Raw genomic sequence first — 26,254 nt, 5'->3', positions numbered from 1 at the left:
CTGTATCTGAGTAGCTATTTCTCACCAAACAAGGAACTTCGAAGATTGAAGCCTCAGCAAAATTCGAATTACTCTCCAACGGATGAATTCTTGAAGACCATCTCTGCCAGCGGATTTATTCAAGACCTCTCTTATAAGTAGAGCTCGATGATCACTTCAATCTTCACCGATTCAAATACACAAGCTGAAACAATGTCGAAATCGCCACTCAGCCAATCAAAGCCTTCCAAAGTTTGAATCGAAGAAGAGAATCCCAAAGTCAAAATCAGTCCATTGCTAATTACATATATTCTCTTAGAACCTTAGGCAAATATTGTTTATCCAAAGCCTACGTTACTGATTACAGAGGGCCTGTTCTCTGTGGTCTAGTTGGTAGTTTTCGAACCTCCTTTCAACTGAGCGAAAAGAGTGTTTGAGTTGTGTGGAGTTCAGACTAGTGTTCTGACTCCAAAATGATCTTAGTACCCAGTGCGTACTAAGTGATTGAGAAATTCAACCAAGTGTGTTGGTATTGAAAAATGTATTTTCAGTTCAAGGTTTGCTGTGCACCCATAAGCATAAGCCCAGAGTGTTTGTCAGTGTGATCAACTGACCGGGGACATAGGAATTGAATTCCAAAACACGTAAAAATCCATTTGTCGTTTATCGCTTTCAGTTTACTTTCTTATTTGTGCTCAAACGTCTTTAACTGAAACTAATTAAGTGCAAAGTGAAACATAAACCTAACAATATGTTAACCACAAAGGCTATTTCAAAAGAAAAAGTTTTCCGTTGCCAGTGTTATAAGTCTAACTGATAAATTTTCGGATAGTCAGTAAGATTCATTACACTCATCTGTTTTATATCTAAGACTGAAGCCTTGCTCATATCAGTTAAAGTCTTGGACTTAACTGATATCTATTTACTGAAGAGAGATTCAGTATTAGTCTTCAACCTTTGGAATCAAAGTTTTCCGTAACTCTTTCGATAGTCAAAAGGTTGTGCTTGTTGTTTGAAAAATAGCTTATAGGTGTATTTCCCCCCCATACACCTATTGTAGACCTTCCGGGACCTAACAATTGGTATCAGAGCAGGTTGTTCGCAAGAACAATTTACTTTGACCTGATTCTACTGGACTAGATCATTTTTCAAAAAGAAGGTCTTAAAATCTTTTTTCTTTTAAAAGTGTTACTTGCGTTCTTTTTCTATATATCTTTCCTTTCTTGAACTATGGAAACTAACCACAGCAGGGCTTCATCACTCCCGATGTTCTGTATTGAAAAATACAATATTTGGATATTTCGGCTGGAGAGTTATCTCAATGCTCAACACTGCCAAATGTGAGAAGTCATCACCAGAGGGCAATCATCATTACAGAAACAGTCAAGAGGACTCCCCTTGACCCCACAAAGGATCCTACGACGAAGTTCAAATCAAAGACAAGGCCAACTTCACCACTGAAGAAATAGTTAAAAATGGGAAAATCAAAGTTACTATTTTTAGAAAACCGTTATTTGAACAAAACATGTTGACTAATTGAATTAACTTATGGTAGAATTAGTAGTATACTTTGAAATGTAATCAAAGATAATTAATTAATAATATAATAAATCATTAAGTACTTAATATTATATTATTCACTAAAGTTATTCTAAAAACAGAAAATTGAAAAAATATAAAACTAAAGTTTCTATTTAAAGCAATCCGTAATCGTAATTATATATTATTATACAGATAGATTAATTAGATCCCTACTTGATCATTTCTAGTGAAATTGATCACATTTAAATGGCCAATCGCGAGGGGTCTTTCTGAGTCTTATGAAATGTCTTGTTGAGCAGCACAATACGGTGCAGAATCATATGCAAAATCTGGCTGCTGTAATAGTGATAAATATAATGTACGGTACCGAGTTCTTGCTACAAGACTCCAAACCCTTGAATTTGTCTACCAAAACTCTGCTTTTCATTAAATTATAAACCATCAATGCTTTTACCATTCATCCCATCAAACAAAAGAGAGACTAATCCAACCAAAGACATCCTCAGCTTGAATTAAGGAAATCAAATTAAATAGTTCATCAAACAGACGATACTCATTCTAATTCTAATATAATTCAATGATGGTCATGGAGTATAACAGAAGCTCATGAAAATTGAAGAAAATGTGAAAAGAATAAAATGAAGCATTCATACTGGGGCACCAATGCTGGAAACGGTGAAAACCAAATCAAACGCCAAATATAATGTGCCTAACAGAGACTAGCAGTTGAAGAAAAAAAGGAAGATGAAAAAAGGTACTTGTTGACGACCACAATTTTAAGAATTTATCTACCTTGTGTATCCAAACGATACTGTCTAGGATAGCCACTGTGAACGATATTTAAAAGTTAATCCACGCAGCAACGTTAAGTTCTTTAAACAAGGTAAACTCACAAGATCCTCAATTGCAATGCCTTCATTCATCAAATTCGTGCATATGATCGAGCAAGTAGTTCGCTGCCAGCTCTTCATTTTTGTTGCATGCGAAGAAGACTTCCAGTACCAAGGCTCGATCAAAACCCATTGCTTCAAGCTGCACATCAACACACGGAAACAAACACTTTAATATCTCTCTAGATTTGCTCCTGACTTTACTGGTGGTCCCATAGAGACAGAAACGGGAAAATAATACTTAGGCTACCAAATTTATGAACTAAAGCAAATGTCGTCATCTTCAAAACTCAGGCCCTCCCTAACATGCTATGTCTAGTATAATTAACCAAACAAAGCCTAGTCCACTCCCCAATAACAGAAATGCAAGAATAGCATATCGGACATTAAAAGGGTGTTTGGCTGAGCTTATAAGCTCTGGACAAGTGCTTGGGAAAATAAGCTCCTAAACAGTTTAAAAGATGTAAAAATAAACTCCCAAGAACTTATAGGCTCCCAATTTTTTTCATAATTTTATAAATAACAACCATTTTACAAAAATAACTCTACTATGGTTTGTAATTTCCATCATATACCCTTTCAATTTTATCTCTCTAACTAGAGCTCACAACTCTAGCATATAATCTCAGTTATTCAAATACTTTGACAACTTATAAGCTCTTGAGACATTACACCTTATAAACTAATGGAGTTTATAAGCTCTCTAAATAAGCTTCAGACGAGCACCCTCTGAAGATTATATACCAACAAGACATTTCTATTCTCAATGCACTCCAATCCCATGTCACAAGATGGGGACATTTTTTCCCCTAGGTCCCTGACATGGCCAACTCATTATTGTTGGATGCACATTACAACTGTTAACAGGAGAAGATTCTTAGTGGTGCATAGTCGTCTGATTATTGGTGGCCTACATGATGGTTTCTTAAGTCTATTTGAATTTGTAATATAGGCTACAAGCACATACAAAAACACTGACATGATAACCAATGGTTAAAATCTTTTCTTAGACAGGATACTTATTGGACTAACAAGGCCCAATAATTGTAAACAAATGAAAGTCACATCTTAACAGGACATATAAGATAAATAGTATGCAACGGGACTAAGAAACCAACTAAACAATATTAATTACACTGTTGAACTACAATTACATGAACGAATACACAAAGTGTAACACTGGAAAGAAGGAATATCTTACGCGTTCAATTGCTTCCCGCTCTTCAGGAGTAACAGTCACAGCCTGCGGCATTGTTTCAGCGAGTTGCCCAAGTATATTTCTGAAACATTAATGTTGGCAGTATTTGAGAACCAAGGACTTTATCACTTCATAGTCATACCATAAAATCCATGGGACATTGTTTAAAATTACTTCCCCAAATTCCTCCAAGAAGCCTAGATATTTCATGATTCAAACACAACATAAGAACATTGAAGTAACAAAATCCAATTTCTTACCCCTCGCCTTCAACAGGTTCATTTATTAGGCGAAGGAAGTCGGCCTGATGTTCTTGGATCAATCTTACAAGTTGTGGATTCTGCTTTCCAAGTTCTTGGAGCATAGGCTGCAAATAGAAACATGACACTATTAAAAGATAGCCAGCCTACATCAGAAGCGTAAAATGACAACTATAAATACCTGCAAAATTTGAGGATTTGCTTGAACCATGGTTCGTAGGGCTTGAAACTGAAGATGTTAATTATGTAACACTATTAGATAACAAGGAAATAGAAACAAGAGGAATGGACCACAAATAAATATCTAACAATCCAACTTCCTAACCAGAAAAAGCCATGTTCAGAAAAGCATCTCTTTTACCTGCTGACTATTACGAAGAAAATCTAATGTGCCAGCACCGGCTGCATTAGAACCCATATTTGGAAGACCCTGACTCCAAGGAATAACAAATAATTAACATCTTTTTATTTTTTTGTCAAATTAATACTTCTTTGGCTTTCTAATTAGCAGGTTTCTCAGGAAAACTCTTACCTGAGGAAAAAGATCCAAAGGATTAGCATTGGGACCACTGGGAGGTACAGCTGGAGGTGTAGCCTGGGATGAAGGGTTTACAGGCTGCCCACCTGCAGGAGGTTGAGCCACAGGAGGAATTTCCGCTTGCTCTGGAATACCCTGAGATGAAGTTCTTCTCCAAGGTTATAAGAAGACACCTTCTAAATCTTGCAGTCTTACTCATGACATATAGATGAATTGGAATCAAAAGAATGGAACAAGAAAATCACGTTCAACGGCTCGTGATTCTGGAAGAAGACTCACAGAATAGAGGTATTCAACAGCTCTTTCAGGATTATTAAATGCAGCCCTTAGGGCACGGACCACTGTATCTCTATCCCAACTTCCTCCTCCCATGTCAATAATTTCTTGAACGGTGGACTCCAGATTACTTCCAGCAACAAGATTTGATGCTGCTAGACCATACACATCAGCTGAACTGTGTGTGCCAAACCAACGAAATTGATTAAAAACTCATGCTAGTAAGAACAGCCTTGTAAAGTAAATAATTAGATTATGAAGAGATTAAATGAAACTAACGGAGCAGGGGCAGGAGAAGGAACTGGGACAGGAGAAGATTCTGGAGCTGATTGCACGCTGCAATTTATAGAGAAAAGGAAAAGCAAATCTAACATAAGACACTTGAGGAAGAAGAATCCTTATGCACGCAGCTTGAAACTAGAACAGTAAGATGAACTCACGGGGCCACAGTTGGTGCAGGAGAAGGAGCTGATGTTACAGGCAATGTTGGCGGAGATGTATTACTCGCAGGTTGTGGCTAAAAGTTGATTACATAAACCAGCCAATAAAAAGAAATGACATTAAATAAATGGTATGAATTATATATATATATATATAGAGAGAGAGAGAGAGAGAAATGTTATGCTACATACCTTATGTGAGCACCGCTCACGTTTAGCATTCGTTAGCGTTATCTTTTTTGTTTTACGCATTTACTTTTATTCTAATACTTCATAAAATGTTATTGAGATCATTAGTTTTATAAATTACATAAAAATCAAAGTCCAATTTGTTCTTTTTAATAATTATTTGAAGTTAAAGGGAATATAAACAAATTGGACTTTGATTTTATGTAATTTATAAAATTAATGATCTCAATAACAATTTATAAAGTATTAGAATAAAAATAAATGTCTAAAACAAAAAATATAACGCTAACGAATGCTAAACGTGAGCGGTGCTCATATAAGGAGCTTACATAAGGTATGTAGCATAACTTCTCTCTCTCTCTCTCTCTCTCTCTCTCTCTCTCTCTCTCTCTCTCTATATATATATATATATATATATATATATATATCCTTGGACCATGATATTGTATGGGACAGAATAACTTTCAGAATGGGACAAAAAGTAAAGGGAAATTACACACAGATGTTGTCACTCATGTAAAAAAGCACTAGTATACACACAAAATAATATTCAGTGAAGGAAATGATCTCTCTCAATCAAGCCCTCTGGGAGGTAGAATCGTGGATCACACTCGGCAGAAGAAACAAACCATACTCTCTAAATAGCAAAAGGTCAAAGATGTGAGCAAAACATTGTCACCTTTCAAAAACTAAAGTTACCAAACATGACTTGAAACGAAACCACAACCAATTCTTGATCTTTAAACACAAGCAATTCACAACAAAACCAACAAAATCACATGAATTCGTGAGAATTCAATCTCAAAAACATCTAAAAGAAAGCAGCATGAAGAAAGAACCATTCCGTCCAGCTTGGAACAAATTATTCACTAATGTTTATAAGATTATTTCAAAATGTCAAGTAAGCAGGCAGGTCAGCTTACAGCATTCGATGGTGGAGCAGATGCAGTTCCTCCACTCGATGAAGCCTTGGTCTACAAAATTTGAAAAATCCAGACGCAATCAGATGTCATGTATTTAGTTGTGTGCATGCCTTGTCTAAGGCCATGCGAGACTCCATAGGGCACGGCATACATAAAGAATGGAGACAAATCCAATGAAAGCTCAAATTCGCTTCCAGTGATACAGAGATTTCGTGTATTTTCACAACCATATATCTGAGGTAATTACAGTATTGACAGTATGCGACAGATTTCACAACCATATATCTGGTGATACAGATTTCGTGTAATTACAGTATGCTACAAAGAGCACAGTATTGACATTTGACACAATTACATAGTAAAAGAGGACTTGGAGAAGTGGCTAATCCATATATTAGGCAACAAATTACCTTGGTCAGCATAATCACGACATAACTATTTTCTGCAACTTTGTTCTCCTCAAGAGTTGTCTCATCCTTCAGAACTTTTCCTTGATAAATAAGCATCTGCTGAGCAGCAGGGTAGACACCAGAGCCCTGGACTTCTTCAATACATTTCTTCACATCTGCCACCTAATAACCAGATCAAAAAGAAGATTAAATAAAACCACCATAAAAGAAGAGATAAGGAACATGTCTATTGTTAAAACGTAATAGAACAATGTAAAGTGGCATTTCAAAGATATTAGTATATTAGTTCCTCAGACGACATAAGCAGAAGTGGAAATTTTCATGCGTATTGTGTCACTTACATAACAAAGCGGTTAAATATTATGAGAAACCACAGTCGACTCTAAAGTGAAACAACTATTAAAAAAAAGTTATCTGGTACAAAAAAGATCCTTTTACTGGGGTAGGGGAGAGGCATTTCATGCCAGAGTGCTTATTTCATTCACAATTCCATTTATGCTACAAGGAATAACCAAAATTATTACTTGAAAAAAGCACTACTGCCATGCATTAAAAAAAATGTCAAAAGCAACATTGTAGCAATCTTATAAAGTTGGCAAAAAAGGTATCCACTGTTTATCTGAGCATTCCAAATAGGGAGTGGGAACTATTTACAATGACGAAAACTGCATAGATTCTCAGCTTATAAACAGAGGCTATCAACTGACTTTCTTAAAAAAGGAGGAACAGAATAACACAGAGCAATAAGTGCTGCAGAGAAAAGCAGCAACAACAGTCGATTTCCTCCGTCTCCTGACTAAGTACTTACTACTAGTAATAAAATCCGTAGTTCCGTACAATCGAAAGACACAAGATTTGCTTCTCCTGAAAAAGCCATAGTTCTACTGGCATTACTATCGGCGAAAATATGACTAGAAACTATTGTTACTATTTTCTAGAAATATATAAATTTGTGTGGAAGTTGAAATTCAACATTATCACCAACGATTCACTAAACAGACCAATTCCAGGGAACAAGGAGAAGAACTCAATTATACGAAGTCATGAAAATAATTGAAGTGCCTATAAAACTATGCGAAAAATATGTCCCAATCAAAGACCGCAAAGGCAATACCAGCAAAGAAAATCTAATAAATTCGAAAACCCTAATTACAGTCCAATCCACTACAGCACAAAGCAATTCACAAAAATACAGGCAAACACAAACTGACACGCAGAAATTCACGTATATGCAGAACGAATTAACCGGCGACGTAGTCATACAGTGTCCTCGGGTTTCACTTCGACGGGGAAGTGCGAGCCCTTCAGAGTCTTCACGAAAATCTTCATCTGAGGTCGTATTTATCTTTTTGCGACGTCGTGGGCTCCCTGTGGGACGGCGTCTCCGATCTCCGGTAGCCGCCGAAGACGTGTATGCGTCCAATTATAGAGAGAGGGGAAAGGAGGAGAGATAAATATGAGACACAAATCGGAGTAGAAACGGTAGTTTTAAAGTCAGTCGCAGTTTATATACGTGGTGGGTGGCAATGATCGAGTGACAGCGGGGTCACTGACCACCTGATGACGGCCAATAACAGATGAACACGTATTCATGATGTGGAGGTTCTTTATGTTTGGATAAAATTAGAAATGGCAAAGTGCATGCGCAAATTGGCGTGTGCTAGATTTGGTGATTTCTGGTATCATACGTATGATATGGTATGATATTATAATTTGATCAGAAAATATATTAATTTTTAATTTAATTATAATTATTATATGATTTTATAGTTTAATTAGAAAATACGATAAGTTTCAATTTAATCTCAATTATAATATATTTTTATTTAAATTATTGGTCATCACATGTATTAATATTTATTGTAATTTTATATTAAATTGTTATATAAAATATTGTTAATTGATTGATTTATTTTTATAAAAATTAAGTTAGATGATTAATTATTTAATATTAATTGTTTCATAATATATATATATATATCAAGATACTATATTCATGGTTTAAAAATACATAAATACACACACACACACACACACACACATATATATATATATATATATATATATTTCTACATTTTCAACAGATAAATGCATATATATAAATTTGATTTTAATATTCTATTAATATATACATATATAATAAGTATTTATCTATTTAAATTATGAAATTATAAAATATTAGAACCAATAAATAATTTAGGTACATATATAATATGAACTATGTTAAAAAGTAAATAATATTATTTATTTACATATAGATGTATATTCATCAAATATATATGTATATATAGTATATTGTGAGAAGAAAATAAAATTTAAAATATTTAATGTTAAATTTTAATATTATTATACTAAGGTCATGTTATAATTACAATTTAATTGAAAATTGGTGTATTTTTCTGATCATGCTACAAAGTCATGTTATAATTGCGATTAGGATTGGTCTTGGGTGAGGTTGACCTCATACCATGAGACGGGTCGGGGCGCGGGTCGGGTGGGTTTTGGCGCGGGTCTGGCGGGTCAGGGTATGGGATGCTTCGATGGAATAACATAAGATTATGTAGTGAGAAATTTTAGTTCTACGAAATACCTGAATCACCACTAGTTAGTGGGTTACCTCTATTACATTATGGCGTGTATCATATTTGTTCAAGTGTTTTCCCAAAATATGTTTATCATGTGCTGTAAGAATACTTAAGTACAAATATTAGTAAAACTTGAGAGCCCCCGGGGACAGGGCTGTAAACCCATTATTGATAGAACCCGAAACTTTGATCATATAATATATTGCTACGCATTTATCTTACTGTGCTTATCCCAACAAAATATTTCATATTCTTAGAATCAATGAGATTATAGTAGAATTACACTTTGAAAATAGACTTAAAACAAACAAAAAGTCCAATTTATCGAATAACAAGTCATTTGCCGAGCTCAAGCATATTTCTTTCGAATATCAAGTAAAATAGATTTTCATTTATCAACTAGCAAGTTATTATGCCCATCTATTTTCCATCTATGAGTTATCAAAGAATCATCAAATTGAATAATCCCGACTATTGATTCCCTTTTATTTCTGCAACAACTCTATCCATCTTATCTATTCATCAAAAATTCCCCATTAAGTCTCAAGCACTAACATACAGTTAAGTTCCCGTATTTTATGCATAAGCCCCTAATATCACTTTGTTCCTAAGTGGATATGAAAACTATCAAAAATATACTCACTCTTATTATTAATCAAAAAATGATTGCAAAGGCATTTGTTTTAGAAAATGAATTCATTAATACACATGTTCATATATGATATGAGTGATAATCAGCACGCATATACACCCTTCCCTGATATTAGCAAAAATCAACAAATCCCCCAAATATGCAATGCAAATCCGTCTGCACTTGCTCGAGATCACACTTGTATCCCAATTGCAAACATATACATACAGAGAGTTTCCTTCTACAATATTCTGCTATCCGCACTATTATAGCCAAATTTTCCGTATTCTATATTCATTAAAAGATTTTATGTATCATGTTGCACTGGATTTTCTGAAAACAATCTCATATCAAGACCCGATTTAGTACAAGGCAACAAAAATGGACATGACAATTATCGTTTCAAATTTAACGATATAAAAATTCAAAATCACCATAGAAATATAGAAATATACATATAGATGTGAATATTGAAAATTATAATTGAATATACATATATGAATAGTTTTCTTTTTATTTTATTGGATCTACATATACAAAATCATCGCTTATTGGAGTAGATTAGAATTTTCTTATGTTGTATTATTATGTTTTTTCAAGTTAATTTTGTTACTCATACATGGTAGGCATTAGAGGTTTTAGATTTTTCTCAAAATATATATATAGGAGTGGGCTACCGTGAGAGCACATCTTAAAATAAGAAATAAGAGCAATTTTTAATGTATGAATTTTATGTAGAACACGTATGAATTCGCTGTATAAATGTATGAATTGTGAAAAATAAATTTTTGCTACCTTTGGGATTCGAACTCAGGACCATAAATCCATCCAACATGATTACGAATCAACCGTAGATCTTGATGATCTAAGGGCTGAAAATGATTCTTATTTTATATCTTAATAAATGCTCTTATTTTAGCCCTTCCCTATATATATATATATATATATATATATATATATATATATATATATATAATTTATGTCGTAAATTCAAAATTAATATGTTTGCAAGTTCACAATATTATATTCCAAATAAACGAAATTTTAACAATTTGATTATTCAAACATTAAATAAATTTTAAGCTTCTATAGTAGTTTCAATTATAATATCTATGGCTTATGATTGGTAGACACTTAGTAAAAAAAATCATCACGCTGAAGTGATTGACTTGGATAAATAGGTAATTGATTTGTTCCTAGTATAACTAATTTAATTACAGGTTTTAAGTAATCTATACTTAATGACTTCAATATAATAACTCTTATACTATTGTTTAGGATAAATTTATCAATACCTTTCTATTTATTAGTACAATACACACACACACACACACACACATATATATATATATATATATACATATATGTATATAACATGGCAAATTATTGGGTGCTACCGGTTTGAAAGTTTACACTTCTTCATAATAATATTTACTTTTATTTATAAGAACTTTTATATTTAGTTAATTTTTCACTCATTAATACTTATATTCTTAACTAATTAGTCAAGTAATCATTATCGTTACAAAAAATAATTATTGTTACACATTAAATGCAATATTTCTAAAGTATTACATTTATTCATAAGAACTTGTACTACTATATAAATATACATATGTGCGAATAAATGTGATTGGGTGCTACCGGTTTGAAAGTTTACACTTCTTCATAATAATATTTACTTTTATTTATAAGAACTTTTATATTTAGTTAATTTTTCACTCATTAATACTTATATTCTTAACTAATTAGTCAAGTAATCATTATCGTTACAAAAAATAATTATTGTTACACATTAAATGCAATATTTCTAAAGTATTACATTTATTCATAAGAACTTGTACTACTATATAAATATACATACGTGCGAATAAATGTGTATCTTATGCTTATTAAAATTAACCGGTCGCATAGTATGCGGCCGATCGCATAAAAGACCAACTGATATAACACGTACATATTTGATTACAACAAAGAAATAGTTAAAAATGGGAAAATCAAAGTTACTATTTTTAGAAAACCGTTATTTGAACAAAACATGTTGACTAATTGAATTAACTTATGGTAGAATTAGTAGTATACTTTGAAATGTAATAAAAGATAATTAATTAATAATATAATTAATCATTAAGTACTTAATATTATATTATTCACTAAAGTTATTCTAAAAACAGAAAATTGAAAAAATATAAAACTAAAGTTTCTATTTAAAGCAATCCGTAATCGTAATTATATATTATTATACAGATAGATTAATTAGATCCCTACTTGATCATTTCTAGTGAAATTGATCACATTTAAATGGCCAATCGCGAGGGGTCTTTCTGAGTCTTATGAAATGTCTTGTTGAGCAGCACAATACGGTGCAGAATCATATGCAAAATCTGGCTGCTGTAATAGTGATAAATATAATGTACGGTACCGAGTTCTTGCTACAAGACTCCAAACCCTTAAATTTGTCTACCAAAACTCTGCTTTTCATTAAATTATAAACCATCAATGCTTTTACCATTCATCCCATCAAACAAAAGAGAGACTAATCCAACCAAAGACATCCTCAGCTTGAATTAAGGAAATCAAATTAAATAGTTCATCAAACAGACGATACTCATTCTAATTCTAATATAATTCAATGATGGTCATGGAGTATAACAGAAGCTCATGAAAATTGAAGAAAATGTGAAAAGAATAAAATGAAGCATTCATACTGGGGCACCAATGCTGGAAACGGTGAAAACCAAATCAAACGCCAAATATAATGTGCCTAACAGAGACTAGCAGTTGAAGAAAAAAAGGAAGATGAAAAAAGGTACTTGTTGACGACCACAATTTTAAGAATTTATCTACCTTGTGTATCCAAACGATACTGTCTAGGATAGCCACTGTGAACGATATTTAAAAGTTAATCCACGCAGCAACGTTAAGTTCTTTAAACAAGGTAAACTCACAAGATCCTCAATTGCAATGCCTTCATTCATCAAATTCGTGCATATGATCGAGCAAGTAGTTCGCTGCCAGCTCTTCATTTTTGTTGCATGCGAAGAAGACTTCCAGTACCAAGGCTCGATCAAAACCCATTGCTTCAAGCTGCACATCAACACACGGAAACAAACACTTTAATATCTCTCTAGATTTGCTCCTGACTTTACTGGTGGTCCCATAGAGACAGAAACGGGAAAATAATACTCAGGCTACCAAATTTATGAACTAAAGCAAATGTCGTCATCTTCAAAACTCAGGCCCTCCCTAACATGCTATGTCTAGTATAATTAACCAAACAAAGCCTAGTCCACTCCCCAATAACAGAAATGCAAGAATAGCATATCGGACATTAAAAGGGTGTTTGGCTGAGCTTATAAGCTCTGGACAAGTGCTTGGGAAAATAAGCTCCTAAACAGTTTATAAGATGTAAAAATAAACTCCCAAGAACTTATAGGCTCCCAATTTTTTTCATAATTTTATAAATAACAACCATTTTACAAAAATAACTCTACTATGGTTTGTAATTTCCATCATATACCCTTTCAATTTTATCTCTCTAACTAGAGCTCACAACTCTAGCATATAATCTCAGTTATTCAAATACTTTGACAACTTATAAGCTCTTGAGACATTACACCTTATAAACTAATGGAGTTTATAAGCTCTCTAAATAAGCTTCAGACGAGCACCCTCTGAAGATTATATACCAACAAGACATTTCTATTCTCAATGCACTCCAATCCCATGTCACAAGATGGGGACATTTTTTCCCCTAGGTCCCTGACATGGCCAACTCATTATTGTTGGATGCACATTACAACTGTTAACAGGAGAAGATTCTTAGTGGTGCATAGTCGTCTGATTATTGGTGGCCTACATGATGGTTTCTTAAGTCTATTTGAATTTGTAATATAGGCTACAAGCACATACAAAAACACTGACATGATAACCAATGGTTAAAATCTTTTCTTAGACAGGATACTTATTGGACTAACAAGGCCCAATAATTTTAAACAAATGAAAGTCACGTCTTAACAGGACATATAAGATAAATAGTATGCAACGGGACTAAGAAACCAACTAAACAATATTAATTACACTGTTGAACTACAATTACATGAACGAATACACAAAGTGTAACACTGGAAAGAAGGAATATCTTACGCGTTCAATTGCTTCCCGCTCTTCAGGAGTAACAGTCACAGCCTGCGGCATTGCTTCAGCGAGTTGCCCAAGTATATTTCTGAAACATTAATGTTGGCAGTATTTGAGAACCAAGGACTTTATCACTTCATAGTCATACCATAAAATCCATGGGACATTGTTTAAAATTACTTCCCCAAATTCCTCCAAGAAGCCTAGATATTTCATGATTCAAACACAACATAAGAACATTGAAGTAACAAAATCCAATTTCTTACCCCTCGCCTTCAACAGGTTCATTTATTAGGCGAAGGAAGTCGGCCTGATGTTCTTGGATCAATCTTACAAGTTGTGGATTCTGCTTTCCAAGTTCTTGGAGCATAGGCTGCAAATAGAAACATGACACTATTAAAAGATAGCCAGCCTACATCAGAAGCGTAAAATGACAACTATAAATACCTGCAAAATTTGAGGATTTGCTTGAACCATGGTTCGTAGGGCTTGAAACTGAAGATGTTAATTATGTAACACTATTAGATAACAAGGAAATAGAAACAAGAGGAATGGACCACAAATAAATATCTAACAATCCAACTTCCTAACCAGAAAAAGCCATGTTCAGAAAAGCATCTCTTTTACCTGCTGACTATTACGAAGAAAATCTAATGTGCCAGCACCGGCTGCATTAGAACCCATATTTGGAAGACCCTGACTCCAAGGAATAACAAATAATTAACATCTTTTTATTTTTTTGTCAAATTAATACTTCTTTGGCTTTCTAATTAGCTGGTTTCTCAGGAAAACTCTTACCTGAGGAAAAAGATCCAAAGGATTAGCATTGGGACCACTGGGAGGTACAGCTGGAGGTGTAGCCTGGGATGAAGGGTTTACAGGCTGCCCACCTGCAGGAGGTTGAGCCACAGGAGGAATTTCCGCTTGCTCTGGAATACCCTGAGATGAAGTTCTTCTCCAAGGTTATAAGAAGACACCTTCTAAATCTTGCAGTCTTACTCATGACATATAGATGAATTGGAATCAAAAGTATGGAACAACAAAATCACGTTCAACGGCTCGTGATTCTGGAAGAAGACTCACAGAATAGAGGTATTCAACAGCTCTTTCAGGATTATTAAATGCAGCCCTTAGGGCACGGACCACTGTATCTCTATCCCAACTTCCTCCTCCCATGTCAATAATTTCTTGAACGGTGGACTCCAGATTACTTCCAGCAACAAGATTTGATGCTGCTAGACCATACACATCAGCTGAACTGTGTGTGCCAAACCAACGAAATTGATTAAAAAATCATGCCAGTAAGAACAGCCTTGAAAAGTAATAATTAGATTATGAAGAGATCAAATGAAACTAACGGAGCAGGGGCAGGAGAAGGAACTGGGACAGGAGAAGATTCAGGAGCTGATTGCACGCTGCAATTTATAGAGAAAAGGAAAAGCAAATCTAGCATAAGACACTTGAGGAAGAAGAATCCTTATGCACGCAGCTTGAAATTAGAACAGTAAGATGAACTCACGGGGCCACAGTTGGTGCAGGAGAAGGAGCTGCTGTTACAGGCAATGTTGGCTGAGATGTATTACTCGCAGGTTGTGGCTAAAAGTTGATAACATAAACCAGCCAATAAAAAGAAATGACATTAAATAAATGGTATGAATTATATATATATATATATATATATATATATATATGTACAGATGAGTTATACTAAGAATGCTATCTTTTGTGAGAAATGTGAATGATTGAATAAGTCAGTATAGTGTTGAATAAGCTGCTTGTAATGACTGCATAACATTTTTACCTGTGTTCGAATCCTGGAGGGAGCGAAAATTCTATCTAATTAATTGAATTCCGTTATTCAATCATTACAAACGGCGAATCCTGGAGGGAGCGAAAATTCTATCTAATTAATTGAATTCCGTTATTCAATCATTACAAACGGCTTATTCAACATTATATACTGGCTTATTCAATCATTCTCATTTCTCACGAAAGATAGCATTCTTAGTATAACTTCCTCCTATATATATATATATATATATATATATATATATATATATATATATACTTGGACCATGATATTGTATGGGACAGAATAACTTTCAGAATGGGACAAAAAGAAAAGGGAAATTACACACAGATGTTGTCACTCATGTAAAAAAGCATGCACATATAAAAATATATACTTTTAATACATGTAGGTGAAATTTATCCAGAAGCAAATTAGTGCTTTGAAAGAATCAACCAAGAGGCACTAGTATACACACAAAATAATATTCAATGAACGAAATGATATCTCTCAATCAAGCCCTTTGGGTGGTAGAATCGTGGATCACACTCGGCAGAAGAAACAAACTATACTCTCTAAATAGCAAACTCAATTCCCCAAGGTCAAAGACTTGAGCAAAACATTGTCACCTTTCGAAAACCAAGATACCAAACATGACTTGAAACGAAACCACAACCAATTCTTGATCTCAAAACACAAGCAATTCACAACAAAACCAACAAAATCACATGAATTCGTGAGAATTCAATCTCAAAAACATCTAAAAGAAAGCAGCATGGAGAAAGAACCATTCCGTCCAGCTTGGAACAAATTATTACTAATGTTTATTGACTAATGTATATAAGATTATTTCAAAATGTTAAGTAAGCAGGCAGGTCAGCTTACAGCATTCGATGGCGGAGCAGATGCAGTTCCTCCACTTGATGAAGCCTTGGTCTACAAAATTTGAAAAATCCAGACGCAATCAGATGTCATGTATTTAGTTGTGTGCATGCCTTGTCTAAGGCCATGCGAGACTCCATAGGGCACGACATACATAAAGAATGGAGACAAATCCTGATAGCACACGACCTTGGCGCACGTATGTGCGCGGGCCGCGGGCTGTGGTCGATTGGATGGCTGAATAAAGTTAAAGTTTATCTTTATTTCTTTTATCTTGTTAAGTTATTTCTTTGTGTTGGGTTATTATTATTTTAGCTGTTAAGTTATTTCTTTGTGTTGGGCCTTAAGCCCGTACATGTGCATGGGCTTAGCAGATTAGGGTTTCCCTTCTTTATTATATATAGTGCGTACTATAGCAGGAGAGTTATCCAGAGATTAAAGATTGTAACAGCGTGTTTGCTGTAGGCCTCCGTTGTGGAGGAGTTTCTCCCGTTCAGTGAATTATTTTAGCCTCATCTCCACCTTTACTCTATCAAATTGGTCCGACCTACCATGGTGGCTACGACGCGCAGCACCGAGGATCGCCTGGGGCAGTTAGAGAAGGTGGTTGGCGAATTGCAGACGTCGCTCGTGACCCTCACGGCCACGGTGGACTCCAACCGTTCCACCATCGAATCTCAGTTAGCCGCCATATTGGCTGCTGTCTCCCACCACGACAAGCCGCCCGTTCTTCCACACCATACGCCTGATCCTACGGGTACCCCGCCGATTTCTCTTCCGCTTCAACGAATGGACCTGCCGGTTTTTGATGGTCTTGAACCGCGTGGCTGGATAGCTAGGGCAAACCAATATTTTCTCGTTCATCAGATCGCTGATAATCAAAAGTTGCAAATCGCCATCATTGCAATGTCTGGAGCCGCCCTATCTTGGTTGCACTTGTTCCTGCGCAGAACCCCGAATCCGGCCTGGCCAGATTTTACCAGAGCCCTCTTAGAGCGTTTTGGCGATGCTTCTACTTTCAACACCTATGAGGCCTTGTTCCTATTCCGCCAAACCGGATCCTTGGAGGAACACATCGCCGCTTTCGAAGGACGTGCAGCACAGTTACCCATTCCCTTATCTGATGATCAGATGCTGGGATATTTTTTGGGTGGCCTGAAGTCTTCCGTCCGTGATCGAATCCAGGACACTGCCCTCACTAATTATGACTCGGCTGTACGAGCAGCACGGCGCGCCGAACGGCCGTCTACTGTACCCGGATCCTTCTCCCGTGCTGTTACTCTTCCGGTGCAGACGTCACGACCAGTTTATCCTCCGCGTACCACGGTTACTCCGCCACACCCCGGGTCTGCCACATCACCGCAGTCCTCCAACTTTTCGAAGGCACGCAAATTTCGCCAATTGCCGCAATCGGAAATCCAGAAACACCTTGCTGCTGGCACTTGTTTTCGTTGCAGCTTACCTTTTGGCCCTCTGCATCGATGCCCGCCCAAGACGCTGAATGTTCTCGTCTATGATGATTTGGACGATTCTGAGTCTGCCACCACACCTGCTCCAGACCTTCCACTCTCACCGAATGCTGAGGCTGACGACACACCGGAGGAAACTACCCTCCAGCACAGCCAGCTTTCCGAACTAACTTTTTTTGGATTTGATGGCCCCCAAACCATGAAGTTTTTCGGTTGTGTGAATCAAACCCGTCTGCTTATCATGGTCGATAGCGGCGCCAGCCACTGTTTTATCTCCGAAAAGATGGCTACAGCCCTACAGCTACAAGTAGACTCCACCGTCCATTCCTCAGTTACACTCGGCGATGGTACTCGTGTTCGATCCAGGGGTTTCTGTAAGGATGTTCCACTTCTCTTAGATGGTGTGATATTCTCTATTTCTTGTTATGTTTTTCCTTTATCCAGTGTGGACTTGATCCTTGGCATCTCATGGTTGGCTACATTGGGGAATGTCAAGACTAATTGGGCGACACTTACCATGGAATTTTCTGCCTCCGACCGTGACATCTGTTTACGGGGGGACCGCTCCCTGACCCGCCGTAGGTGTGATCCTCGCAAGCCTCACGAACTCACCTCTGCAGACACCTGCTGGATACTATGGCTGTTGGATGGAGAACAAATTCAGGGCGTCTCGCCCAACCTCTCTGCCGATGCCCAGCGTGCATTAGCTAATCTCTTGGCGGAATTTCCGGAAGTCAGTACACCTGCCACAACCCTTCCTCCACCGCGAGCTCATGATCATCGTATCCCCTTGCAGCCTGGCTCCCATCCGGTATCAGTACGACCTTACCGTTACAACCATACTCAAAAAGATGAAATGGAGCGCTTGGTCGCCGAGATGCTAGCCGCGGGCATTATTCAACCCAGCACTAGCCCGTATTCAAGCCCTGTTCTTTTGGTTCATAAGAAAGATGGCTCCTGGCGGTTCTGTGTCGACTATCGGGCGCTCAACAAACTGACTGTGCCAGACAAGTATCCGATCCCGGTCATCCAAGAATTATTAGATGAACTTCATGGGGCGCGATGGTACAGCAAACTAGATCTTCGGGCCGGTTATCATCAAATCCGAGTTGCTACTGAGGATATCCCAAAAACAGCTTTTCGCACTCACTCGGGCCATTACGAATTTCTGGTCATGCCTTTCGGTCTTATGAATGCACCGGCAACTTTCCAAGGCCTCATGAATGATATCTTCCGACCCCATTTACGGAAGTTTGTGTTAGTTTTCTTTGACGACATTCTTGTCTATAGTCGCTCCTGGACTGAGCATGTGGATCACCTCCGGCAGGTTTTGCGTCTACTCAGCTCACATTCGCTAGTAATTAACCCAAAGAAATGTTTGCTTGGCAAACAAGAAGTTGAATACCTTGGACATATTGTGTCCAACGACGGCGTGCGCATGGATCCAGCCAAGATATCAGCAGTTTTACATTGGCCAGTCCCTTCTTCTCTGCGTGGGCTGCGGGGGTTCTTGGGTCTCACGGGCTATTACCGCCGTTTTATTCAGAACTACGGTAAGATAGCAGCCCCACTCACCGCATTACTTAAAAAAGACAGCCATACTCGGTTTCGGTGGACGGCGGAAGCTGAGGCTGCCTTTCAGACACTGAAATCTGCCCTTACAACGGCACCCCTTTTGCGTACGCCAGATTTCTCCCAAGACTTCGTCGTGGAGTGTGATGCCTCTGGCCGAGGTCTCGGCGCCGTGTTAATGCAGAATAAGCAACCTATTGCCTATTTCAGCAAAGGTTTGTCTGATCGGGTGCTATCCAAATCGGCTTATGAAAAAGAGCTCATGGCTCTCGTACTCGCGGTTCAACATTGGCGACCATATTTATTGGGCCGCCACTTCACCGTGCGCACCGATCAACGCAGTCTGAAACATCTTCTGTCCCAAGCTCTCACCACCCCTGCGCAACAGAATTGGGCCGCGAAACTCTTGGGCTATGATTTCTCCATAGTATACAAGGAAGGCTGCCTTAACCAGGCTGCAGATGCTTTGTCTCGACGCGACGAAGAGGTCGAGTTCTCCGCCATCTCCCTGCCACGATGGATTGATTGGTCAGATTTGCAAGCACAGCTGAAGGCCGACCCTTCTATATCGAAGATCATCAATGTACTGGAAGCTGGGCAACCTGGTCCTAAGCACTATACTTTGATTCGAGGCGTGTTGTTTTATAAGGGACGCCTAGTCCTGCCCTCAGTTTCCGACTGGATCCCTAAGCTGCTGGTTGAGTTTCACTCCACCCCATCCGGGGGTCACTCAGGGGCTTTCCGAACATATCGACGTCTCGCTGCCAATGTTTATTGGCCGGGCATGATGCGTCGCGTGACACAGTTTGTGGCAGCATGCGAGATCTGCCAACGCAATAAGTATGAAACTAAGTCCCCAGCCGGACTCCTCAACCCGTTGCCAATTCCAACCGTCGTTTGGGAAGACATTAGCCTCGACTTTATTACGGGGTTGCCGCGCTCGGGAGGTATTGACTGTATACTGGTGGTGGTTGATCGCTTTTCCAAGTACGGACATTTCCTCCCTTTACGCCATCCTTTCACTGCCAAAAGTGTGGCTGACCTTTTTACTAAAGAGATTGTCCGCCTTCATGGAATCCCGGGGTCAATCGTATCAGACAGGGATCCCATATTCATCAGCTCGTTTTGGCGCGAGCTTTTCAAATTGGCGGGTACTACCCTGCGAATGAGCTCGGCATATCACCCTGAGACGGATGGCCAAACGGAAGTCCTTAACCGGTGTTTAGAGACGTACTTGCGTTGTTTCTCTTGTGAACGGCCCAAGCATTGGAGCAAGTGGTTATCCTGGGCTGAGTTCTGTTATAATACGGGATTCCAATCTGCTGGCGGTACTACACCATTTGAAGCAGTTTATGGTCGACCGCCTCCGACCATCTCTCGATTTCTCCCAGGGGAGGTGCGTGTGCAAGCTTTGGCTGAAACTCTCCGTGATCGCGACGAAGTTCTTTCACACCTATCTTACCATCTCCAACGTGCGCAACAACGTATGCTTCGTGAGGCTAATAAACATCGCCGTGCAGTGGATTTTGCTGTCGGTGACCTGGTTTATTTGAAGTTCCGTCCGTATCGGCAGTCCACCCTATATTCTGCAACTAATAGGAAGCTGGCCCCCAGATTTTTTGGTCCTTTTCAAGTGGAGGCTCAAATCGGATTGGTCGCGTACCGTTTGAAGTTACCACCGCACTCTCGGATTCACCCGGTGTTCCATGTGTCCTTGCTGAAGAAAGCTATTGGCGCAACACAAGCAGTCCCTACACTGCCGCAGGATCTCTTATCTGTAGATCCCCCTTTTGTGCCAGAATCGGTGTTGGAGAGGCGTTCTATTTCTCGTGACGGGCAGCAGGTGGATCAAGTGCTGGTTAAATGGGATGGTTTGGCAGTAGACGAGGCAACTTGGATGGATGTGGCGGATGTCAAAGGGCAGTTCCCTCACTTCAGCCTTGTGGACAAGGCTGTTCTGCCGGGGGAGGCTATTGATAGCACACGACCTTGGCGCACGTATGTGCGCGGGCCGCGGGCTGTGGTCGATTGGATGGCTGAATAAAGTTAAAGTTTATCTTTATTTCTTTTATCTTGTTAAGTTATTTCTTTGTGTTGGGTTATTATTATTTTAGCTGTTAAGTTATTTCTTTGTGTTGGGCCTTAAGCCCGTACATGTGCATGGGCTTAGCAGATTAGGGTTTCCCTTCTTTATTATATATAGTGCGTACTATAGCAGGAGAGTTATCCAGAGATTAAAGATTGTAACAGCGTGTTTGCTGTAGGCCTCCGTTGTGGAGGAGTTTCTCCCGTTCAGTGAATTATTTTAGCCTCATCTCCACCTTTACTCTATCAAATCCAATGAAAGCTCAAATTCGCTTCCGGTGATACAGATTTCGTGTATTTTCACAATCATATATCTGAGGTAATTACAGTATTGACAGTATGCGACAGATTTCACAACCATATATCTGGTGATACAGATTTCGTGTAATTACAGTATGCTACAAAGAGCACAGTATTGACATTTGACACAATTACATAGTAAAAGAGGACTTGGAGAAGTGGCTAATCCATATATTAGGCAACAAATTACCTTGGTCAGCATAATCACGACATAACTATTTTCTGCAACTTTGTTCTCCTCAAGAGTTGTCTCATCCTTCAGAACTTTTCCTTGATAAATAAGCATCTGCTGAGCAGCAGGGTAGACACCAGAGCCCTGGACTTCTTCAATACATTTCTTCACATCTGCCACCTAATAACCAGATCAAAAAGAAGATTAAATAAAACCACCATAAAAGAAGAGATAAGGAACATGTCTATTGTTAAAACGTAATAGAACAATGTAAAGTGGCATTTCCAAGATATTAGTATATTAGTTCCTTAGACAACATAAGCAGAAGTGGAAATTTTCATGCGTATTGTGTCACTTACATAACAAAGCGGTCAAATATTATGAGAAACCACAGTAGACTCTAAAGTGAAACAACTATTAAAAAAAAGTCATCTGGTACAAAAAGATCCTTTTACTGGGGTAGGGGAGAGACATTTCATGCCAGAGTGCTTATTTCATTCACAATTCCATTTATGCTACAAGAAATAACCAAAATTATTACTCGAAAAAAGCACTACTGCCATGCATTAATAAAAATGTCAAAAGCAAAATTGTAGCAATCTTATAAAGTTGGCAAAAAAGGTATCCACTGTTTATCTGAGCATTCCAAATATATAACTACACTAGGGAGTGTGGGAACTATTTACAATGACGAAAACTGCATAGATGCTCAGCTTATAAACAGAGGCTATCAACTGACTTTCTTACAAAAGGAGGAACAGAATAACACAGAGCAATAAGTGCTGCAGAGAAAAGCAGCAACAACAGTCGATTTCCTCCGTCTCCTGACTATGTACTTACTACTAGTAATAAAATCCGTACAATCGAAAGACACAAGATTTGCTTCTCCTGAAAAAGCCATAGTTCTACTGGCATTACTATCGGCGAAAATATGACTAGAAACTATTGTTACTATTTTCTAGAAATATATAAATTTGTGTGGAAGTTGAAATTCAACATTATCACCAACGATTCATTAAACAGACCAATTCCAGGGAACAAGGATAAGAACTCAATTATACGAAGTCATGAAAATAATTGAAGTGCCTATAAAACTATGCGAAAAATATGTCCCAATCAAAGACCGCAAAGGCAATACCAGCAAAGAAAATCTAATAAATTCGAAAACCCTAATTACAGTCCAATCCACTACAGCACAAAGCAATTCACAAAAATACAGGCAAACACAAACTGACACGCAGAAATTCACGTATATGCAGAACGAATTAACCGGCGACGTAGTCATACAGTGTCCTCGGGTTTCACTTCGACGGGGAAGTGCGAGCCCTTCAGAGTCTTCACGAAAATCTTCATCTGAGGTCGTATTTATCTTTTTGCGACGTCGTGGGCTCCCTGTGGGACGGCGTCTCCGATCTCCGGTAGCCGCCGAAGACGTGTATGCGTCCAATTATAGAGAGAGGGGAAAGGAGGAGAGATAAATATGAGAGACACAAATCGGAGTAGAAACGGTAGTTTTAAAGTCTGTCGCGGTTTATATACGTGGTGGGTGGCAATGATTGAGTGACAGCGGGGTCACTGACCACCTGATGACAGCCAATGACAGATGAACACGTATTCATGATGTGGAGGTTCTTTATGTTTGAATGGCAAAGTGCATACGCAATTTGGCGTGTGCTAGATTTGGTGATTTCTGGTATCATATGTGCAGAGATTTGTGATTATCAATTTGGTGAACTTGTTTGCTAAGGACTCGTTTATCTCGATGTTATATATTTAATTAAAATATTTTTATCATGTGTCATATTAATATTAGATTTGATAGAATATATTATAATATAATATGGTTCTTTTTTGATATAATGTATTAAGATTGTATAAAACTAATTATAACTATAATTTGTATTATGTCTGCTGTGTTTTTAGTGGGGCAATTGCCCTGGGCCCCCAATTTTTGGGGGCCCCAAAATATTGGGCCCAAGTATTAATATCCTAGTAAAAGAAAAAAATTTACTAAGCCCATAACAGTGCAGCTGTGCAGCCCAACAATTAGAAAAAAAAAATATTGTGCTAAGTTACTAACGGTAGGAAAAAGTGTGCAGCCCACCAACTAGATTTTTTTTATTTATTTCACTAAGTTAGTAAATACTAAGTCTAACGGTAGGAAAAAGAAATACGCTCTCTCAGTGACTCTCACGCTGCACTCTCTCTCTCTCTGCTCTCTCTCGGCTCTCAATTCACAATTCTCTCCGGCGTCGTCATCACTCTTCGTCTCTCCGCTGTCCGCTCTCAATTCTCTCTGTCAGACGGCTGCTCGATTGTTGCCGCTGGCTCGCTGCGCTGTTCAGTTCCTGTGAGGCAGAGGCGCAAAGGCAGAGCGCTCGCTGCACTGTTCGACCTGTGCGGCGGCGGTGCTCGCCGGTGCTCCTGCGGGCGGCAGTTCTAACTTCCACGGCAGAAGGGCATAATTTAATTATAGGTGTGTTGTTCCAAGTTTTAGTTTAATTGCTTAATTTGATTTTGAAATTGTTGTGCATAAAATTGTTTGGAGTTGTCTGAAATTGTTAATTGTTATTGTTGCTTTGCATATAGAAATTTATTGTGTGAATTATGTTGCCTAGAAAATATGCATCGGGTAGTCAAAAAAGAAATAAAAGAAAAAGAATTGATGAGGTGATTAAAACTCAAAAAGGAGCCCTTCATAAATTTCTTATATTTACGTTCTACTATGTCTCAAGAAAGGTTGAATGGATTAGCGATTTTGTGCATTGAACATGAGGTATTAGAAAAGCTTGATCTTGAAGAAATTATTAATTATTTCATCATTGTTTCCTAGTTTATTGCATTTTATAGTTAATATTATAGGGGCCCTTTTTTTCCTTTTCGCCCAGGGCCCCCGGAATGTCAGGGCCGGCCCTGTGTATACCTTCTTCGTATTGATAGAATACATTAAAATATATAGTAACGATCACCTAGCAAGTGTAATATGCTCACCATTGATGTGGCATTCTATATCTATATAATACTCCCTCCATCCATAAAAGAACTTCTTAGGAGGGAGTGGCACGGATTTTAAGAAAAAATATTGTTGAATGTATTGAGAGAGTGGATAAAAGGTAGTTGAGTGTATTGAGAGTGGTGAAAATGTGTTATAATTAATATTGAGAGTTGTGAAAAGTGAAAAGGTAAGAGTTATAAGTGGTGGGGTATAGTCCAAAAATAGGTAGGAAGTTCTTTTGTGGACGTCCCAAAAAGGAAAGATAGGAAGTTCTTTCGTGGACGGAGGGAGTATAGGAGTTTTATCTCTCCATTTTTTCCCTATCTTTTTCTCTCTTTTCTTTCACCAAAAATTTCACTATTTTTTTCTTTTTACTTTTTTATATTGAATAGTTATTTTCTAAACGTCATCAAATTTGATCATGAAAAAATAATGAATATGCAGTATAGCATAAAAATCATCAAAAATGAATTTAAAATGAATAAGTTATGAAAAAATTTAAATATTTTATTTGCTTTCTCTTTATTAAAAATTTACTAGTACCACCATTTGTGCGATGCACGACGAACATCGAAATTAAATAATATATTTAAATAAATAAATAAATAAATATAAGCAATAAACAAAATTAAAATATAAATTTTAAACTTTGTATAAAGCGTAATGATAATTATTTTTATAAAATAAATTTAAAAATTATTTGATAATAAAAATTAGCACTACACATTGTTATTATAGAGTCATATACAAGTGGAAATGCGCTGAAGGAGAACCAAACAAATGATGAAAAAATCACTAGAATATAGGGCATTCTAGGAATCGAACACATGACCTCACAAATGATAGCAATAAGACTGAACCAGCTGAGCTAATTGCTCAGTTTATATAGAGTCATATACAAATGTAAATAAGAAGTCATAAAACTTTAATAAAAAAAAAAGAGAAAATAAAATATGTTTAACATTTTCATTATTTAGTTTTAAATTTATTTT

General features: G+C 37.4%; 2 protein-coding genes across 2 annotated transcripts; both read right to left on the bottom strand.

Annotated features, from left to right (window-relative positions):
- Positions 1–2,146: 2,146 nt before the first annotated feature.
- Positions 2,147–8,146, bottom strand: LOC131023938 (ubiquitin receptor RAD23c-like). Its single transcript, XM_057953600.1, has 12 exons — positions 7,909–8,146; positions 6,646–6,807; positions 6,236–6,286; positions 5,124–5,200; positions 4,963–5,019; positions 4,687–4,861; positions 4,402–4,542; positions 4,231–4,299; positions 4,051–4,098; positions 3,870–3,976; positions 3,613–3,691; positions 2,147–2,553 (listed from the first exon to the last, which is right to left on the bottom strand). The coding sequence occupies exons 1-12, from the start codon at positions 7,972–7,974 to the stop codon at positions 2,437–2,439; spliced, it is 1,149 nt and encodes a 382-aa protein (XP_057809583.1). The 5' UTR covers positions 7,975–8,146; the 3' UTR covers positions 2,147–2,436.
- Positions 8,147–12,541: 4,395 nt separating this feature from the next.
- Positions 12,542–23,793, bottom strand: LOC131023937 (ubiquitin receptor RAD23c-like). Its single transcript, XM_057953599.1, has 12 exons — positions 23,555–23,793; positions 22,286–22,447; positions 16,673–16,723; positions 15,518–15,594; positions 15,357–15,413; positions 15,082–15,256; positions 14,797–14,937; positions 14,626–14,694; positions 14,446–14,493; positions 14,265–14,371; positions 14,008–14,086; positions 12,542–12,948 (listed from the first exon to the last, which is right to left on the bottom strand). The coding sequence occupies exons 1-12, from the start codon at positions 23,618–23,620 to the stop codon at positions 12,832–12,834; spliced, it is 1,149 nt and encodes a 382-aa protein (XP_057809582.1). The 5' UTR covers positions 23,621–23,793; the 3' UTR covers positions 12,542–12,831.
- Positions 23,794–26,254: the final 2,461 nt, after the last annotated feature.

The sequence above is a fragment of the Salvia miltiorrhiza genome, chromosome 4 (genome assembly GCF_028751815.1).
Source record: "Salvia miltiorrhiza cultivar Shanhuang (shh) chromosome 4, IMPLAD_Smil_shh, whole genome shotgun sequence".
NCBI lineage: Eukaryota > Viridiplantae > Streptophyta > Magnoliopsida > Lamiales > Lamiaceae > Salvia > Salvia miltiorrhiza.
Note: the sequence above shows the minus strand (reverse complement) of the source record. Positions and strands in the feature narration are given on the sequence as shown.

What these genes read in the sequence shown, in the direction of transcription:
- LOC131023938 (XM_057953600.1), bottom strand. Translation starts at nt 7,974, where the DNA reads ATGAAGATTTTCGTGAAGACTCTGAAGGGCTCGCACTTCCCCGTCGAA. An exon ending in CCTTCTCCTGCCCCTGCTCC is followed by an intron (nt 4,862 to 4,962) that starts GTTAGTTTCATT and finishes TGGCACACACAG; the next exon opens with TTCAGCTGATGTGTATGGTC. An exon ending in TTCTTCGTAATAGTCAGCAG is followed by an intron (nt 4,099 to 4,230) that starts GTAAAAGAGATG and finishes TAACATCTTCAG; the next exon opens with TTTCAAGCCCTACGAACCAT.
- LOC131023937 (XM_057953599.1), bottom strand. Translation starts at nt 23,620, where the DNA reads ATGAAGATTTTCGTGAAGACTCTGAAGGGCTCGCACTTCCCCGTCGAA. An exon ending in CCTTCTCCTGCCCCTGCTCC is followed by an intron (nt 15,257 to 15,356) that starts GTTAGTTTCATT and finishes TGGCACACACAG; the next exon opens with TTCAGCTGATGTGTATGGTC. An exon ending in CAAATCCTCAAATTTTGCAG is followed by an intron (nt 14,372 to 14,445) that starts GTATTTATAGTT and finishes TTCTATTTGCAG; the next exon opens with CCTATGCTCCAAGAACTTGG.